General features: G+C 39.9%; 2 protein-coding genes across 2 annotated transcripts; one reads left to right on the top strand and one right to left on the bottom strand.

Moving 5' to 3' along the window:
* Positions 1 to 1,919: 1,919 nt before the first annotated feature.
* Positions 1,920 to 5,621, top strand: LOC103148117 (uncharacterized). Its single transcript, XM_007566745.2, has 5 exons — positions 1,920 to 2,133; positions 2,585 to 2,923; positions 3,027 to 3,260; positions 3,372 to 3,400; positions 3,508 to 5,621. Exons 1-5 carry the CDS (start codon positions 2,082 to 2,084, stop codon positions 3,604 to 3,606), a joined length of 753 nt encoding a protein of 250 aa, XP_007566807.1. The 5' UTR covers positions 1,920 to 2,081; the 3' UTR covers positions 3,607 to 5,621.
* Positions 4,794 to 19,539, bottom strand: LOC103148116 (rap1 GTPase-activating protein 2-like). Its single transcript, XM_007566744.2, has 20 exons — positions 19,298 to 19,539; positions 18,576 to 18,608; positions 17,790 to 18,011; positions 17,580 to 17,683; positions 16,512 to 16,590; positions 15,355 to 15,408; positions 14,642 to 14,725; positions 14,441 to 14,541; positions 13,182 to 13,311; positions 12,798 to 12,953; positions 11,473 to 11,544; positions 10,435 to 10,521; positions 10,187 to 10,327; positions 9,091 to 9,240; positions 8,635 to 8,747; positions 8,226 to 8,324; positions 7,939 to 8,068; positions 7,078 to 7,180; positions 6,916 to 6,989; positions 4,794 to 6,731 (listed from the first exon to the last, which is right to left on the bottom strand). The coding sequence occupies exons 1-20, from the start codon at positions 19,352 to 19,354 to the stop codon at positions 6,723 to 6,725; spliced, it is 1,998 nt and encodes a 665-aa protein (XP_007566806.2). The 5' UTR covers positions 19,355 to 19,539; the 3' UTR covers positions 4,794 to 6,722.
* Between the last annotated feature and the right edge of the window lie 66 nt (positions 19,540 to 19,605).

The raw sequence follows: 19,605 nt of genomic DNA, 5'->3' as shown, positions 1-19,605 counted from the left end.
AGTAATAAAATAGGTTTTAATCTAAATATCCAGCTTCTGCCAGCTTGTTCCGCTGTATCCCATCAGAAAGATTTAGGTTTGTACTCGTGGTTCACATACAAGAGACAGTCTTTTTCGCTTTCTCCCTTGTTTACTGCGTAGTCCTATGGGAGTGAATGAAATGAACATGGGAGTAGCGCTGCCAAAATGTGACACAGTAAAAGCTCTTGAAACGTTTGTGTAACTGTGATACAGAAAATATTTTTAATTTCTATTTCTGACTATCAGTACAGTAGTAGTAGTAGTAATATATAGGCATCCGTATATAAGACAATTAGGCAACAATTTATATACAATTAGACTAACAATTACATTTGAACACATCAAAAATAATTGTTTCCCTATCCCCAGCAAAATATACTAATCTTTTCAGTATTTTTAAAGCATTAGACCTTTGGCTCACAAATCCCTTTCTTCACAATTATTATATGTAAAGTAGAACCAAGAGGGGGTCTTTATTTCTAACAGAAACAAACAGATTTTTAAGTCCAATGTGATGCTTACAAAATCCCGCCTTCAAATTGAAACAAAACCTGACACTATTGCTATAGAAAAACAAAATATCTTCTCAAGAGCCGCTGTAATACAGACTCCGACAGAAGATCCTTCCTGCGAAGAGCCATCTGCATCTGCAACAACGTTTTGATGAAAATTGAATGAGTTATATTTCACCTCTGGGATTGATAAAGTACTTTAAAACTGAACTGAAATGAACTGGATTAAATATAAGGGCATCGTCACAGCCAGCAGAAGGTAGAACTGAAATTTACTGGTTTTCAAAATGACTAAGTACAGAAACACCTAAGAGCAGCTGGGCACAATTGTGGTACAACAGTTTTATAAAAAGTTTCCAAAGGAACACAAATTGTGTTCAGTATGTGTAGACTGAAACTATCTCTGCAAATACAAGTTTGAAAAGTTATGACAGACTTCATATGATATATGCTCAGGAATAGACTAATAATACTCTAAATATAGCACCACAACTACACTTGGAAGGACATGGGTATTATTTTGAATAACCTTTACCTTTTCTCAGTTTCTCCACTTATTCATCTGTGTTGTCTGGGCTTCGTTCACCAATGTTCACTACCAAATCTCTTAATGCCTTCAGAATATCACTGGATTTCCACTGAGATTAAAATGATAGAGATTAGTATTATTTCCCAATTAGGTGATTTCTAAAAGCATTTGGGAGCACTGCATTTTATTTAAGGGAATCAGAGTAGGATGAACTGAATGTGTCATAGTTTCAGAATTAAATTAGTAAAAATGTATGACTAAATTGTTAATTTCTCAGAAAGTCGCTCATAGTTATGTGCTGCTTTATTTTGATCTATTGCTTGACATCCTAACAAATTAAATTGATGTTGAACAAAAACTGAACAAATGAATATTTTAGTAAGACAAGATGTTTAAGAAATCCCGGAAACTTCCACCTGTTTTGAATCCCAAAATTAATAATGATCTGCATGGAGTTATTATATGTAAAAGTTCAAGTTGCTTTCATAAATCAACCATCTGTTAATATGTTTTTAAAAAATGTCAAAAAACAAAACAACTCAAATAAGCCACAAGAGCTACTGTAAATTCAAAGCAGAACAAATGAGTTTCTGAGGTCTTTCATAAGACTGGAGTTTACACTTCCTTGAAATGATCCTCATTTCCTGCTTGAAAGTCAGTGATCCTGTTCTTGAAGCCAGTGCTTTCCTGTAAATCAAATCCTAACGTGTGTGTGTTTGTGTTCAGAAAAGTGTGAAGGGGCTGGATTAGTGGGCCACTTCCTTCCTCTGACTCCCCCTAAAGAAAAAAAAAAGAAAAAGCAGCAAGAAAAGCGAAAACCAAAAATGATCCCTGACACTCACAGAAATAGGAAAAAGAAAGGCTGAACAAACAGGTTGTGTTAAGTTAAAAGAGTGCGAGACTGTCAGACTATTTCCGCGAGCCAAAACATGGAGACTTGATCTTTACAAGGGAGCTGAGATTTTGTGCTGACTGAACAACAGCATTTGTCTTTTTTTTTTTTCTTTTTTTTACCAGACATGTATCCATTTATCTTGCGTGTGATCAGCTGCCTGTGTATCTTCCAGGGAGGTAAGAACATGTTTCAACTCAGCCTCGTCTGAAAACGTGCATGCTGTCTTGTCACATTTCGAGCTACGTTTTGTATTTGGTTAGACTTTGTTGAGGAGGCTCTAAGAAATAAAACTGCAGTTTTCCAAAGTAATGGTTGGCCTCTTTTGCAGTTGTATAATTTGACTCAGATGAATATATACTGTTCATAAAGCCATGATAAGTCAAAGTAAAGTTTCACTCTCATGTCACTTGTACTTGATCTTTTTCCATATCTTCTTTTAAATTAAAAATTCTGACTTTTTGAGGTTATTCTTCATTAAATGATGAATTCATTTTAAGGCTTTTTGTGGTCTAAGGAATATTAAACATATAGAAACAAAATGCATGTGTAAAGACAGTGACTGCTGTCAATTAAGCTTTTTCAAGCAAAATGCTCTTTATTAATCTAAGTGAATGCTCTCTCGTTTAGGTGTTTTTTCTGAAGAATGCAGTCAGGGTGCACTCGGAAAACGTGAGACATTCTTCGTGCCTGCAGGGGGCAGCTTGTCTCTGTCCTGTGTGGTTCAACACTGTGGAGGCAACTGGACAGGCAACTGGTTGAAGATGTGGGAAAATTCCACTTCAACCACTGTTGAAAACAGCGCAAGGCACCGTTTCACCATTGCCCCAGTCAGTGCCAATCGAAGCGAACTACTTTTAAAGATTTTGAGTGTTAGACAGTCAGATGAAGGGTTGTACAAATGCAGTGTGAAATGGAGTGATGGAAGCAATGCTGTAAGCCATTGGAAGCAAGTGAATGTCACAAAAGGTATATCTGCTCTCTTACATGTGCTAATCACACACGGATCATGCATATTTTAGTCATTAGTGTTTGTGTGTTGTTGTTCTTCTCCGTCATCCCCGACATGCAGGTGTTGCCTCTCAGAGAAAACTCTTACACAGGGTTCTGGTCTGCACTGGCGCCTTTCTTTGCCTTCCTGTCATTTTGGGATTGGCTCGCTGCCTGAGTTCAGAGGTTAAGCAACAGCCACATCCCAGGATAGAGGTCTTACATGCAGATGGACATAGAGATAGATCACATCAGCCTCCACAGCCTCCACCCCGACGCCCAGTACCAAAGAAACGCACTGCTCCTCCTCACAAAGGTATGTAACAATTTTAACTTCAGCAGTCTAAAGCATATAGGTAAGAAATTAACGTAAATGTAATGTTAATGATGTCAGAGCTAAACTTTTATTTTGATTGAACTTTTTCAGCTCTGTCACCATCCCAGCAAAAGCCAGAGGTAGGGGAAAGTATTGCCTTTGTAATGTGTGGTGCCACAAGTCTGTCTGCGGCGTATTTGATCTTGTAGAAGTTTCACGTGGTTTTATTTCATCCTATGCGTTACAGCTGCTGTACGCAGACATTTCTCAGGATGCCCTGATGAATCAAAAGGGTCCGAGAGAGCCAGTTCAACCCACCGTCTACTCATCTGTCAGGTTTTCCTGACAGCAGAAGACAGAAGACGGAGATATGGAGCAGTCGGGTCCAAATGTCTGTGGTATATCCCATTTATTTGGGCCTTCATCTATTTCTCCAGTTCTTGTTCTGTATTGGACACAAGTTCAGTGATTCAGTGTCTTTGAGCCATCACCAAGGTCCTGGCATCATTCTGGTTGGATGCAAAACTTTCCATTAGAGGTGATAACGTGTTTAAATGGAGATGGGTTTTCTTGCACTTTTTATCATGTCATATAAGGGCTATTCAAGAAGCTCAGTATCAGCCTACTGTGTACATTACAAAAGCAGTTTGGTTGGGTGTTTAGGATTATTGTCCTATCATAACTAATGTGCACAGGTTTGTCGATTTGAGGTAAAGTTGAATAACCTCGAGGTAATTCTTAATTTTTATTACTTCCAATCAGCTTAGTTTTATTTATAGAGTGCCGATTCACACCAAATGAATCATCCTGAGGCGTTTTTATTAAAAACAAACGTTTACTTTGTTCTAGTGATCAAGCAGTACGTTAAGCTCAGTTAATTATTCTAAGTAGTTTAAAAAGTTTCTAAGGAAACCGAGCAGATTGCATTGAGTCATCAATTTAAAACGTTCACTCCACATGGAGGGGCTGGCATCGAGTCGTTGACTTTACAGCAATCCCTCCTACAGAGGATGCACGTAGAAGCACATAGCAGAACCTGGATCAGTACAAGCAGCCATCGGCCTCGACCGACTGGGGGTTCGACAGAGCAGAATGCACAAGAAGAAACTAATGAAATGATGTTGGATTATTTTTAATATTCATTATTTCATCAACTTCTTGCAATCTACAATGTGAGAGAAACAGACTGCCACCCCCATGGTTGAGGCCTGGTATGGTGTAGTTAGGCTTAAAGCCCCTACTATGACTGATCTGAATGTTCATCTTGGCATTATGTTCAAATATTCAGTGTGTGTTGATGTTGAACTTGTTTTTCTGTGAATAGTGACACTGGTGTCTTTATGGTAGAGTGTTGGTTATCCCCAAGTTGTTACTGAACATCCTAACCAACTGATTTTTATCTGAGGGTGAAAGTTCGACTCTTATCTACTTCCAAAAATTAATAAAAGTGTATTTTATAAATTATGTGTTTTGTGTGGACACCTTGCAAAAAGTAAAAAAAAAAAACAAACAAACAAAAAAACCCCACATATGGCACAAAATACAACATTTTATTGTAGAATAAATTCTCAGTGGCACATTACATAACCAAATATACATATACGTTATTTAGACATCTCTTAAATTAATATATTTTCATTTTATAATTTTACTTTAATTAATTAGCATATTCTGCAGTGATTTGTTTGTACATGACATCAATGCAAAAGAAGTTAATATAATAAATTAAGCATGTCAACAGAGAAAAAAGGTTGCAGGACATTTTTGGGCAATACAGCTACAAACAAAATGATAAACAGAACTTCCTGTTTCTTCTGTCCCTACGCTCCTTGCACGAGGTAATTGGTGGCCTATCCCATTTCAAAATGATGCGCTAGCCTAGGTATCTGAAAACTACATTTCAAGTAACTTCATCCAGAGCAACTTCCCAAGACGTTAAAACTCAATAAACGAGGACATTTGCAATGCGTGTGAACTTTGAAACTTCAGTTTGCTAAGCCGTCTTCAACTTCACCAACAGTTTCCTGTGCAGTAAAACACGATGTTCATTCAAACGCTTTCTAGTTTGGTCACACTAAACACACAGAAGTCAATGCTGAAGTCTAATGCTAATGTTAATATATTGACAGCCAGCTGACAATCACAGAAGATTCATGGCCCCGTTGTGCTTGAGAGAAACTATCGTTGCAAATTTAAGCGTTTGAAACCATAGCTACCATGGCATTAAACGCAAATGACAAGACTGTAATTCACATTAAGAGTAACTTCTATAAAAGGTGGTTCAAAGGCCTGGTGGGGCATATTTTTCAAGTCGTCTTCATCGATTCTCTCACTGGCAAACTTCCCTGCTAAAAAAAAAAATCTAAAAAAAAAAACAAGCACCACAGAGCATGTGTGCTGATACACCGAGCTAGCAAGCTTCAATGGGAGGTACACGGAGGTGAAATGTTTTTCAGAAAGTGCAACGTCTTTTTTGTCCCCTTCAGAAAATGCGGGTGTAGTTTGGCTTCCCACAAGCTGTGCCGTAACCAGATCCAGGAACTTCTCATCCTCTCACACGGTGAGGGATTGAACGCACAAGCAGAGAAAAAGGGCTTTGGAGAGATTGTAAGGCGCAGCTTGTGGCTAAAATAAGCTTGTGGCTAAAATGTGCTGGCAGTGTCTCCTACTGTGTCTAACCAGGGTGTCGTGGGTCACCCCTACAGATATAGAAATGCTCTGCTGGGAGACATCTTTAGAGTGCTATGGACACATTGCAACGGGCACCAAGATTACAAAAGCGTCTCCAAAAAAAATCATAGCTGTTCTCTAAAAAAGCGTTAATATTCATAACGAAGAAGTTCAGGCTCCACAGTTCCACAAGGCTTTGCTACTGTAAGTAGACTGTACATTAGGTCTTTGTGAATGTGGGAGAGCCACTGCTCACTGTTTCTTTTCTCAAAGCAAAAGAGGAACTGCCTGTAGACGTACCATTGAAGGGTAAAGGGTAAAGGGACATCCTGCGGTCTGTCGTTGGTTCCACAGAGTTCTCAACAGTTGGCTGGATGAGGACTAACAGTTCGGCCATAAACTTGTACACTTGTATGAAAGATGATGTCTAAGAAAAAGCTGAGGCGCCGTCTACAGCCCGCCCTACACTCACAGTTTTACAGCCATGCCAAGACCTTCAAGTGATAGGAACAAGAGTTATGCTGCAGCTAGATTCAAGCAGCTAAAAGTTGCTTCAAAGACAGTGAACGTGTATGAGCTGCTTTTCTTCACTTACACTCACAGTTATATCAGTATGTCTATAGCGCGCAGGATCTCCTGTGCAGCTCTAGTCAGATTAGCCTTTTGCTTATGGTTCTAAGAAAAGGCTGTACAAATGTTTTATTTTTCTGGTGATACTGTGATTTAGTCAGCTTCGTCAGAGTCACGCTGCTTCTTCACTGAGGAAGTCTGCTGCTTTTTCCTTCCACAAATCTACTCAGACTGAAAGAGAGAAAGGAGAGAAAAATCACTAAAAACAGCAGCTTCTTCTTTCATGCTGTTTTGTTATATTTTTTCCATTTTGTTTTTGTTGTTGAACATTTTCTGTTATGAAAATATGATAATACACTCCAAACACTTGCCGGTAAACACAACTGCTATCATTTGGGACCTATTTGAGACTTACAGCTGTGGATGAGTGGCTCATTTTGTCAAAGCGGAACTTCAAACTTGACCTGGGTGATGTTTTCCCTTTTCCATCTGCAGAATATAAGCGCAAACAAAAAACTAGCAAAACTATTTCTTTTTAACCAGTTCTCCTTCTCACTGGATCAAATTTACAACTTACCTGTTGGACTGCGGCACATGATGACAGGCGTACCCGATCCCTGGCTGTCGATGCTCAGGGCGGGACTGAAGGCAGAGGTGGACGTGATGGACGGATGACTGACCTACAAGGATGAAGCAAAAACATCATAATGTTGTGAAGGAAAAGGCACTGAACAAGAGTGACTGAAAAGAATCAATTATTTAAACTTTGCCCACTCTGACGGCAACGCAAGGGTATGACAGCCACTAATAATTAATATTCTAAAGTGTTTAACTTTACATAAAAAAATGGAGAAAAAGGAGCATCTAAAGAGGGACTTGAAACATAAAAAAATCCACATTATTCAACATATGCATCATATGCAACCCTTTTAAACAAAGCTATATTCAGATTTGCTAAAGTGCTGATAAAATCTTTTAAATGTGATTCACACAAGATAAACATCTTAATGTTCAAACCAAATGTAGCAAAGAAAATTCGTCCTGTGCATTAAAAAGCTTGGATCTGCACCTCCTTCAGCGCAATTTGTAATACTTGGTGCCTTAAATTACTCTGACGATTCTAACCTCACAAGGTGCCATTTTTAAGCAGAACGTCTCACATAAAATTACTGCCACAATGACAAGAGGTGTCATCTGAACCAAGGAAGATGAGAAGATTTGCATCAATTCTAATTATAAGCTGACATTTAATTCCCACTATTATGCACTTCTGAGCAATTATGGGCTTTTTCCATCTTTAAAAGCTTATTCATCCCTCTTAGCGTCCCGATTTGTTACAAATGTGTATTTTTCCATTTTAAAATTTTCCAGTTTCTTTTTTATATTAATTCCCCGAGTTTTCCACGTCAACCCTGGATGAAAGAAATGTTCTACCCACCGTCTCCAGCTCCTCCAGAACTTCTGTTTCCCCCGTGGTGCTGCTGAAGCTGCTGGTGCTAGACGAGGAGCGAGAGATGTTGGGCCTGCAGCTGCTGCCACTGCTGCACTCCTTGTGCTTAATGAAAGGCCTGTTGATGGACGAGCAACAGAGGATCAAGCATGTGGTTGAGATAACACTCTTTAAATTTGCCATAGTTAACCCTAGAACACAATTGTATTTTTATATATTTTCACAAAAAAAAAACAAAAACAAAAAAAAAAATCAAGTTTCAGCTTCCAGCTGACCTTTCTTTGTTGGGGCAGATCTCAGGTGAGCTGGGATTGGATGATGTCTCTGACCTCACTTCTTGGGAATGCGGGCAGATCTCTGCTGGTTTATGATCACTGCAGACAAACCACGATCACACAGCTTGAACCTTTACACAATTTGTCAGAATGCCACCACAAAATGTATGAATTTTTATGTTTTTTTGTTTTTTTAAAGAATTTATGCAATCGCCCAGCAGAAATTGGCCATAATTGGGAAGGAGAAGACAAAAGAGAGACACGTTTTTGGAATGTAATTAAAAAACAATTTCAAAAACAGACCTGCATTTGTAGATGACCCATATCCAACAATTTTAAGATTGTTCAATGGCAAAAAAAAAAAAAAAAAAAACAGGAAATGGAGAGATTAAAAATGTAGAGAACTGACCTGCGTGTGTGTTTGTCTGATGGAGCGTCTGTGCTGGAGTGGAGACGTGGGAAGAGGCCTGAGCGCCGTTTCACTGGGCTCTTTAAAGGAGATTTGGCTGACAGAACAGGAGGCTGGAGATCACAGATGATAAATTAAGACCTTACTTTAAAAAAAAAAAGAAAAAAAAAAGAAAGCTTCACCACCACTCTAAATAAAAATGCTGTAAAGGCCTAATTTGATCAAGCTAAATGACTGTAGGTGGGCCAACAACAGAACTAATATCTAATGAATCTTTACATGGAAACTCTAACACATGAAAACTAACAATCACAGTCTGGCAATCAAAGTTCTGCAGGTTTTCACAAGGAAGCAAACAAAGAAAGCTCTGTTAGCCACACGGTAACAGTTAGATCTTGTTCTTCTCTCTCTTTCTCTCTCCCTGTCTCACTCTTTATTATTAGTTACTTTACTTACAGTGAAGGTGCTCTTTGTGCATTCACTGGTGCTTTGTGGCAATCCCCCGCCACTGAGGCTGGCAGGGACCCCACCTGCCACCCCGGGGCTCCGGTGACGATGGGAACCCACCACGGTCTCCATGGAGTGGCTCCTGACACGCATGGCCCTCTGACATGCGAACAAGGAAGCAAACAAGGAGTGGATCAGAGAAGGGTAGTGAGGAACAAACTGATGCAGATTGGTAGACAAAAGGTTGTTGCAAGGGAACAAAGTGGAGGGAGAGAATGAGATGTGAGAAAAGGAAAACGGTTGTATTTATTATTTTAAAAAATTATACATGTATTTACAAATTATGTCCACCAGAGGGTAGCATTCTCAATGGAAGATGTAATGAGCGGCAGTTGGAAATGTGGGTTTCACTTTTTTGTTGATTTCATATTTTCATATCTAGTCCTGAAACATTAACATGAGAACATCAAAACCTCACATTCTTAGAAAGCATGAACAACTGCAACTCAAACAGTGCAACAATCTTTGTTTATTGTTAAATTGTAATCTTCTCGTTCATTTACAGTAATACAGACAGGTGATAAACTGCTAGAGCAACGAGAGCAATGAGAATAGCCCCTCCTGGGACTGTCTGGACAAACTGCAAAGCAGCAGATATCCACAATCCCTGCAAAAAAAAAAAAAAAAAAAAGTAAGAGAGTCAAATCATCACCACGTTCACACATTTTGTCATCGCCACATCTAACTGGTCCCATCAACTTCAGCTAATCTACACATCCGAACAACAGAAAATGGAAAGCAAAAAAAGGGTAGAGAGTGGAAAGAGAAAGAAAAATACAAGCATGAACACTTCGGGGTGTTACATTCACACTCGGATGTAAGTGCGTCTTCTCAGCCGCGACTGCACATTCTCTATATAGAGTTTAAGTCTTTGAGGGCTGTGAAAACGAGGCATCCATTGTGATAACAGTGGTTTCGCACCTTAAGCCATCCTGCAGACCCGTGACATTTATCTGACCTGGCGGTGTAATGACGGTGATCAAATAAATGTCACAGAGCTGAGAAAAGATTGCCTGATGTACTTTTGTCTGGGTTTTATGTTCACCTTGAACGATTCGAGCAGACCCCCATGTCCGCCGTTCTCCAGCTTATCCTCCTCCCCCATCTGCCCGAGTCCCAGCACCGCCTGGCTCTGTCTGTGCAGCTCGTCGTGCAGGTTGTCCAGCAGGGCGGCTCGTGTGCGTCCCTGCAGTGAGTTCAGCCGCACACAAAGGCCGTTTAGGAAAAGGGTCTGCAGCTGCTGGATGAAGCTGAAAAGTAATTGAAGGGTGGGCTGTGTGTGGCGTGCGTCACCTCCAGTTTGGCAAATTTGTCAGATTTGTAGCAGGCGTTCTCAGCATTGATCAGCTTTGTTAGCAGGAATTCTCGGAACTCGGGACCCTGATTGTGAAGATGTGGGGAAAAAATAAATAAAAGAGAGACGAGGTAATAAAAAAGAAAGTCTTGTTTTTTTTTTATCAAGTTTCTCAATCTTAATATCATCTTTTTCTTAAATGCAATGTCATTTTAGTGAGAATAGTAGGACATACAACTAGTCTTTATACAAAGCAAGCAGCAAATTAAAAGTTAAAATAAATTACCAATTAGACGAAAAAAAACAACAACACACACCATAAACATTTAAATTGTTTTACAATTCAGCTGGAATGACAGCAGTAGATGTATACAAACACCAAATAGGAAAACTACACACACTCCACAATACTACATAACACAAAAAAGAAGAATATGCATAAAAACATTTTTTGGTATTGACTTAATTTCAGAGTTGATTTTCTTATAGTTATAGTTTTGGACCATATTTCTAGTAGCTACATAAATTCATCCTCGCATACACAAATGTCTGTTTATTTTTGGAGTACACTGGAATTTGCTCAGTTTATTCATTTTAAAAATTACGTATTTCATTGATTTCTCTTCTAAATGCCCATCATTCTGACGAGCTGCTAACTTGGTTTACCCAGCAGAAATGCCCCCCGATTCACCACAGTGAGGTCACCCTCAGCCTGTTGTGGGTAATGAACCAAGTACTCCAGTCCGTCCACAGAAATGGCTCTACTCGGACAGTGACCATGAAGGCCTGCAGAGCTGCTGGCTAGTATCCTCTTTTTATTATTATGTTTTCTGGTTTTCAAACAGAGCACTTTAATGGCACCCTAGAGGTTGGACATATTGAAGAATGCATGACGAGACAAGCAAGACAAAATGTCTGAAGCAACTAATATTTATAACTTGCTGCATGTCTTAAGGTTTTGTTGAAGTGAAAATACTGAATGCTGTTAAATAGCAGGTTAATTGATTGCACAAAAAAAGTTTAACTCTTTCCCTCACCTTCTTGAAGACGGCCGGGTTTGGGAGCGGAGGCCCAAAAGGAGGAACGTCTTCTCTTGCTGTAACAGACACCTGATGACACAAAGTCACAGTGGTCACTCAGACAAGCACAGCATTGCATCACTGACTGATGACAGAGTACAAAATATAATCCTGGAAAAGAAAACTAAACACATTCTAGGCTCATATAGAACATTTAAGGTGAAAAATAGCAACCAGGTGCTTTGGTTTTGATCAACAAAGCACCTGATGATCCTCAGCAAGCTCAGCAAACTCCATGGAGCACACAAGTGTTGGCGCAACACCAGGGAGGAAAGACATGAGGAACAACCTTACAGCAATTGTGGCTAGGCAGGGTTAATGGTTGCCTCCTCTGTAGCAGACAGTCTGTGCTGTATGCAGTTGGCAAGTTAAATCTCAGCTTTTATCTCAATGAGAAAAAAGATCAAGGCGTCTCCTCTCTAACAAAAACACTAAAGAACGACTCCTGGTTTCAAAGTGGAACTGCAAAATGCTTGGAAACAAAATCATTTGCACACACGGGATCACATTATATTTAATGTACACCCCACATAAAGCATATTACCACAAACACCTCAGAATAAGTACCAAGCACAGTAGTGGAAGGGCGATGGTTTGGACTTCCTTTGCAACCAGGCAGCTTACACACGCCAAGTTCTCTGCAAACTCAAGTTGTAATGTTGTTTTACAAGTGGGTGGTGTTTATTTAAATGTGTTTGACTGGAGAAATGCTGGGTGTGTAGGTCCTGAACATTTTAGTGAGCTTCACCCTTCTGTTTGATTAACAGGCTCGTAATGCGACTCTCCAGTGAATCAGGTGAACGCGTTTCAGGTTGCTCAGAATGGCTCTTCTTAACGATGTGTTCACTTCTGATTCTAAAAGAAGACAAACTTGGCGTTGGCACATCTGTCTTTTTTAAGTTTGCATAATTAAAGCTGAAATGAATAAGTGATGTCCAGCTCTGCGCTGCATCTTCTAATCAGATGCCTGTCGGATGAGGGTTTGCTGTAAAGTCAACGCTAACTGAAGCTTGGCTAACAACAGGTCCCAGGAAAACAAGTGAACTGATAGTACTGAAGCGATGCTGTAAAGAAGAAGCAATTCAGCCACGAGTGCAAGAAAATGGAAAAGTCAGACAGAACGCCCCTGTTGAAAGCAGTTACTGCTAAATTTGGTTCTACAAACTCTTGAACAATGTGTCTTTTTCTGAGAAAAAGCGTTCTCCCTGCTATATGGAAACCAGTCTATTATAGTCTATTAGCTCTCTGTTATTCTGATTTGCACTGAAAGGTGTGCATCGTACCTTATAGGTGGTGTGATCTGTACAGGGGTTCTCGACCTGCACCAGAACATAGGCGTGCAGGAAGTTGGAGGCGATCATGTCTGGAACAAACGGCGTGGACTCTTCCTGGAAGACCGCGGCCACAATGTCGTTTCCAATGTGTCTTTTCCTTTGGAGCTGCGGAGGAGAAAAAGCCGGTAGAAAGTCGCTGTATGCCCCACTCTTTAATTAGGAAGACTTCTCAGGAAGTTACATTTTTCCATCCGTTTTCGTTTTTTATTAGAACAAGCAATTATATTGACGGTAACCAGACCTGACCAGTTTTTCTCCCGACTCAAAACATCTATACTTAGCTGTTAAATCCACAAAGTAGCCAGAATTAAAGCCAGTATTCCATCCTGGTACCTGCTGCACGTCACCCTCGGTGAAGGGAAGCTTAGTAGATACATGGAACATAATCTCTCTGTGTCTGAAGACGGTGTAGACGGATTCAGATCCCGTCTGTCCATGAGACACGTCCAGCCCGCCGCGGAACCTGGAACATCATCAAAACCAATGTTTTACTTTGTGCCCAACATCCAGCCATATCTCTATCTTCATAAATTTTGTCCCTGAATAAAGGGATCATTCAGGATTTTTGAAGTCATTTAAAGTAGTTAATCTTTTGCATAAATCCAGATTTGTTGCGTGAAGAAAGCCCCAGAGCAGTGTAGACAAATACGGACATCTTCCACTACAAAAAGCTCACAGGGGTTTATATGTAAAAGCTATTTCATGAACTTTGAAGCTGGCATCACATTTACATGCGATTTACACTGAAAATGGACGGAAGATGTTTAGTGACGAAAATGTTTTTCCTCTTTCAAACATGGACAGAAAAAGTAACATGTAAAGTTAACTTAATCAGATCAAATACTTAAAAGAAAGGCAAGCTATTTCAAATCAAATAAAAGAAAAAACAGCAGTTTGTTCTACCTCCAGATTTTACAATTTTTTTTTTTACACTTCTTTTCATTTGTGTCAGGTGGTCACTCTGACTGGCAGCTGCTTTTTAAGGTCTTGTAACCCAGCGGGACCATTTCAAACATGGCAGAGTTGTTTCAGTGCCAAAAGATGTCCGCTCTGGTCTCTGCCCCCCTCATGTTAAGCAATATTTTCTGCCCGCGGCACAAACTAATCTGGATTCACAGTAAATGAGAGCGCTATCTACTGCAGGTAAGATTTTAACTGTTTGTGACATTTCAGCAGAACCCTGCTTCAAAAATACTGACGTTTCCTTTTAATGAGCTGTCAGAAGTGACTGTTTAATATGCCGGCCTTTTTTCCCCCTAACCCTGAAGCTTTAAAGTGGAAAGTGTGAGAGTATACTGAAGCGCAGGAAGAAAATAATTTAAAAAAGGATCTAAAGCTCTGATTACATGTCCATGTGGCACTTTTCCCTCTCAGATCTGTTTCACTAAGCACTTTTGCCCGTTTGCATGCTGAGTCTGAAGCAGCAGGACAAGGTTACAGTAATTAAACCCCGCTCTCAACTTCCCTTAAAATGCTCTCCTGTGTTTTTCCTTTCAATCCCCATTTGGCCTTTCCTCTTTCTCCTGCTTATTTGTTACAATCGTGTCAGTTTTCGTTTTCTCCTCCTGTTGAGTTGCACAATTTAAAATTACCCTTTAAAATCCTGGAGCTCAATGTTGTCTCCTAAGATGCTCAGGAACTCCTTGAAAGCAGGCGTCTCCTCGTTGTTTCCAAATAACTCTTCCTCTGACGTCTGAGTGGATTTCACACCAAGCAGGAGGAGGAAAGAACACGAAGCCATTTATATTTAGACAGTTGAGTGATGAACGGCTGTATAAGGAAAAACTGCTCACCTGTCCAAATTTCTGGTAGATGACCCCGAATTTGAACGTGTTGTTCACCTCGTGTTCGTCATACGCCACTATCAGCTGGGAGCCCTGTGCAAGGATTAATGCATGGTTTTTTCCTCTCAACTTATTACACAATCTTTGCTTGTCAAAGCCATTAGGAAAACATGTTTTCTTCTGCTCCAACTGGCAGCTTTATCGGGTCTGTATTGCATAAGGGCCAATATGTGACAAAATGTAGTGGCCCCCAGTGACGGCGGTGGTCCTAAAGCCTTATCTGTTGCATACGGAGACACAGATGGCTTATTTTCCTTCCCTTAGGCACAGGCTGAAAGCGCACTCCATCACCAGGCGCACAGTAGGAGCAGCAAATTCATCACATCAAGCTTAGAAAGTTTGTCCTATGATCAGTTGTTACTTTAACAGGGAGGAAGATTACTATCAGTTGTGAAATGTGTAACAGAGCAGGATATATTTTTGGTGAGGCAGTCAGAAAGTACCGACTTTGACTGCTTTACTACAGAAGGGTGGGTGTGGGTCGGGAAACAAGCTGGCAGACATAATTAAAGACAACAATGCATCGTACAAACATTTACATAAAAGGCCTGCAGACATGTCAAGAAATTATTTAAAACATTTAAAAATTGGACAAGCGTTTAATGGAGGTGAAAGCTGCAATCAGGAGGAGGTCACAACGTGGGAGCTGAGTGTGAACTCACCCGAGGGTAGAGAACTGGGCTGAACCTCAGTCCTGTGGCGTCGTCACACAGCAGCTGAAACAAACAAAGACGGATCTCTGAAACTCACAAACGTTACGCTGCCTGTACGGCATCTGGTCTCTGTTCTGACTGCTAGTGTGGGCCAGACAGTTTATACAGGTTTTCACAGACTGAAACACCTTCATGGTTCCATGTATTGAGTTTTACTTACACAGAGGTGGATTTGATGTTTAAAAGAAAACTAAGTGGATAACTGGCATAGCTAAACTGGCTTTATGTTCAACTTAAAAACATTGATGTCATTAACTTCTAAATTCTTATTGCTGTTGTTTATTTTCTTTGTCTTAAACGGGTTTTAATAATTTTTTTGTACTCCTCCTTTATTTAATTTCCTTATTTATGACAGATGCTTTGATCTTTTACCCCCTTTCCTCTCATTTTATATTTATTGATTGCGCTATATTTCATTGTACAGAGAATGATGCTTTGTTAAAATCTAAGAATATACTGTAGAACCTGGAACATCCTCTTTATTAGACTGTGAAAACATCTGAACATCTTAAGTCAGAGGCCTCTTCAGGTCTCCTGTGATACAGACTGCTACAGAAAACTCATTACTACCCAGCCCAAAACCCCTTATAAAGATGCTTTACTGATTGGAGTTACTATTAAACCTATTAGTTAGTGAGTGAATAGTACTCAGTTCCTCATCCCCAGTAATTGTTTATTTATCTGACAATTTGCTGCATCATTTTTCAATCAGACTAATTTACATAGTGTGACAATTCCTTAGTTTGTTTTGTCCCCTGTGTGTTTTAAAGTATGCAAATCACTTAGAGTTACACTCATTACGATTAAAATGATCTGCTAATAAAGTAGAATTGATTGATGTATTTAATTGATACAAAATTTGAGAAATCATGAGGTTTGTTTTTAGTATTTTTTATCTTTTATTGATCTAGATGTCAAATTTTCCAGCAGTGTTGTGCTTTTTCTAAATGATAGCTTAGTGTGCAGAGACTATAAGGACTAAATTATGAAATATGTTAGGAAAACAAGACAGTAGCAATTATATGTAACACGCAGTTTGTGTGTTGAAGACTTTTGATTCCGTTATTAATGACAATAATGTGAACAACAGAAAAAAAGTTGCTTACCTTTGCAATCTGAGGCACACTGGGCAGCTGACTGATGCCAGCTAAAGAGATTCTGTCATGAACTGTTTTGGTCCGAGATCTACAAAAAAACAACAACAATAAACAGAGGGCTGGTTGACAGTGAGTTCAATTTTAGTAATTTTTGAGCATCTGAAGTTTTAGACTGAATTCGGATGCAGTTTCTCTGATGTGTCAAAATAATCTTAACAAGTTGAAAGGATGACTGGCACCAAATCTATAGTAAACATAATATGAAAATTGTCACTCGAAGCTGCCGCGAGAAGATTAACACCTGTCAAAACCCATACAGAGACCAAGCAAAGTATAAAAATAAAGTACATATTTTTCTGTGCTGTTGAAAATGACACCGACTGTGTCAATGGCACAGAGAAGCTGAGATTTACAGAGACACAAATCGAATCAAATCACAACCGTCAACAACAGCGTCATTTTTTTTCTCTCACTAGTTCTGTGTTCCTGTTTGGCTTTTCTGATTCAGAGAAGTTTGATGGTGATTCAGGCAAACAGAATTTATCTAATAAGACAAGAAACATTTTCCTTTAGCAGGCTCCCTGACCATTTTTGTTCATATTTTTTAGATTCTGCTTCCATTTGTTTCTCCAGAAAAAACTCTATGACGTGGAATGTATAAAATTTGTAACACTGACAATTTACACAAATGAGGAAATTGGCAAGAGATGAAAATCTGACATGCTACCGCTTACATTTAAAAAGATAAATCGCAATAGGTTAATGGAAGGTCTGAACTTTAAAGAAACAAAGAAAAAAAATAATACAGATCAAACATTACAGTTGAAGATTTTGCAAAAGCTCTCAAATCAGGTTTGGAGTACATTATGGTACTGAAGATTCAAAAACATGCAACCAAGCCTATTGTTAATGTTTGCACTTTTGCTTTGAGTGATGGTTTGGTTTATTGGCTAAAAACCCCCATCTTTGCTCATCATAAGCAGATTCAGACAAGGATAAATGAGAAGAACTCAGAAAGTTACAGGTTTTTCTCTACATGTCAAATGAATGCAAAGCTAATCCTTCCCCTCAGAGTACCTGAGCATGATCCGCAGAAACTCCTGGCCCTGAGCCTCCTCGTGTTTCAGAGACATGATGAGGTTGCCTATGCTGCTGCCCGAGCAGTAGTAGTTCATGTGCTCCTGCAGGTATAAAAGTAGGAAGAGACATTTGAGGTCAAAGACAACAGCAGACTTGCCCCTCTAAACACACAGTGTTACTGACATTTATGCAAACACACACCCTAACCTTGCCAAGGAAGTGTTTGCGGTAGGCTCGAGCTGTGCTGTTACACTCCAGGCGGTAGCTATGCGCCCCGCCAGGGCTCATGCCCTCATCTCCATCCTCTTCCTCACAGAAACTGGACTCGGAGGAGGACGGGGTTCCTGCTGGTGCCTCTGCATCTTCGATCCAGTAACCCCCAAACTGGGGCAGGATCACCTGGGGGTATGGACCGCCTTTCTCCAGGACCTATGGCATTAATGTGGGGCAAGAAAAAAAAAAAAAAAAGGGAGGAAGTCAGAATGAAATGAAAGAAATACCTTAGTAAAAAAAAAAAAAAAAGGGAGGAAGTCAGAATGAAATGAAAGAAATACCTTAGTAACATGAAGCGAAAGCTAATCCCTGGTAAAACTATTCAGATCGCTTGAAGTTTTCCAAATTCTGACGCATAAAAACCCCCCCAAAAGTTAAAGCTTTTTAATTGTAGTTTACAACAACCAACAATACGAAGCATGTTGTTTTTGTTTTTTTCTACGAAACATAAAACATTCAACCCTCTTTACTCTAACATCCCTAAATTAACCAATTGCCTTTAAACGTGCCCTAATTACTAAATAGATTCCACCTGTGTCTAATTTGACTTCAGCTTAAATGCAGATGTTCTTTGTAAGAGCACCAGGGAGCTTCTCAAGCCACTGCACAGATCAGAAAAGCATAAAGCAGGTTTTGAATTCTGCATCTATGCTGCAAACCACCTCTGGCTGAGAGCTGCATATCAGCAAGGTGTAAATGTGTGTTTGGAAAATGACTCACATCTTCTATCCGTGGGTAGGGGATATAGTCATCCTGTAACAGAGAAGACATGAAGACTTTTATTTCTTAATAAAAAAGTGATTTATCTCGTGACCCTCACAGGCTTTAGCCACAACGGTGAGGTTGCAAGCGCAGCCGACAGGCACAAAGGATAATAATGCCAAAATGGACTTTCGGGAGATGATGCAACAAGCTGAAATAAACAATCATTAGCAAGAAAATAAAAGTCAGTGAGGGGGTGTCACCCCCTTAATGATGCCAGAGCTATTTTGATTCAACAACACCTGAGGTCAAGAGCTATTTGATGCCTGTAGCAATCTGGCTCCAGCGTACGACCTCTAAACGCGATCAAACTCTGGTAGCCCCCTCCTCACTCCCCTGAAAATGCAGGGCTATACGGACAGACGGTCATTTATATTCTGCAGCAGCAGGAGCCAGGATACTGGCAGGCCACAGAGGATCAATTGACAGTTGGAGTTCATTCAGCTCGTAATCAATCGGATCAGAAGGTTATTGATTCTACATTTTAAAAAGCTCTGAGAAAAATCTGAAGAAATGCACACAGGGGAGTTCAGACAGATGAGCGAGGAACAATCACAGGGTAGCAGCAGGCACCACGAGGCAGAGGTGGAAAGCAGAAAATGGACGGATGGAGGTCATATCAGAACATAAACTAATGAGATCCACAGAGAAGACATGACCAAGCGTCCGGTCGGCCACACCTTCCATCTTTTGGTGTCTTCAGCTTTGGGGACCTTATTAGAGTCCAGTCGCAGCATGAGGGTGGAAAAACACAAAAGGTCAGGAAGAAAGTTCTGTGCATTTAAAAGGTGCCTGAAGCTCAATGTTCTTGTTTGCAGACCTCACTTTCTGTGTTGCCAGATGACAGCTGACTCATATTTGCTGATATGCACACTCACACAGGCACACACACTTACACACACACACACACACACACACACACACAGGTAATACATACACTTAGTCATCCTCTCTCTAAATCAGACCGAGTGAAAGCTGCTTTTCAAAT

This window comes from Poecilia formosa, unplaced genomic scaffold (genome assembly GCF_000485575.1).
Source record: "Poecilia formosa unplaced genomic scaffold, Poecilia_formosa-5.1.2 Scaffold198, whole genome shotgun sequence".
Lineage (NCBI taxonomy): Eukaryota > Metazoa > Chordata > Actinopteri > Cyprinodontiformes > Poeciliidae > Poecilia > Poecilia formosa.
The sequence above is the reverse complement of the archived record's forward strand: the minus strand, read 5'-3'. Positions and strand labels throughout refer to the sequence as shown.

Bases quoted from the DNA above. Each gene is read 5' to 3' on its own strand.
- LOC103148117 (XM_007566745.2), top strand. From the start codon at position 2,082: ATGTATCCATTTATCTTGCGTGTGATCAGCTGCCTGTGTATCTTCCAG. The intron at 2,134-2,584 runs GTAAGAACATGT...TCTCTCGTTTAG, and splicing joins CCTGTGTATCTTCCAGGGAG to GTGTTTTTTCTGAAGAATGC. The intron at 2,924-3,026 runs GTATATCTGCTC...CCCGACATGCAG, and splicing joins GCAAGTGAATGTCACAAAAG to GTGTTGCCTCTCAGAGAAAA.
- LOC103148116 (XM_007566744.2), bottom strand. From the start codon at position 19,354: ATGCTGCGACTGGACTCTAATAAGGTCCCCAAAGCTGAAGACACCAAA. The intron at 16,591-17,579 runs GTACTCTGAGGG...GTTTTTTTGTAG, and splicing joins TTTCTGCGGATCATGCTCAG to ATCTCGGACCAAAACAGTTC. The intron at 9,241-10,186 runs GTGAACATAAAA...TTCGCATGTCAG, and splicing joins GTCTGCTCGAATCGTTCAAG to AGGGCCATGCGTGTCAGGAG.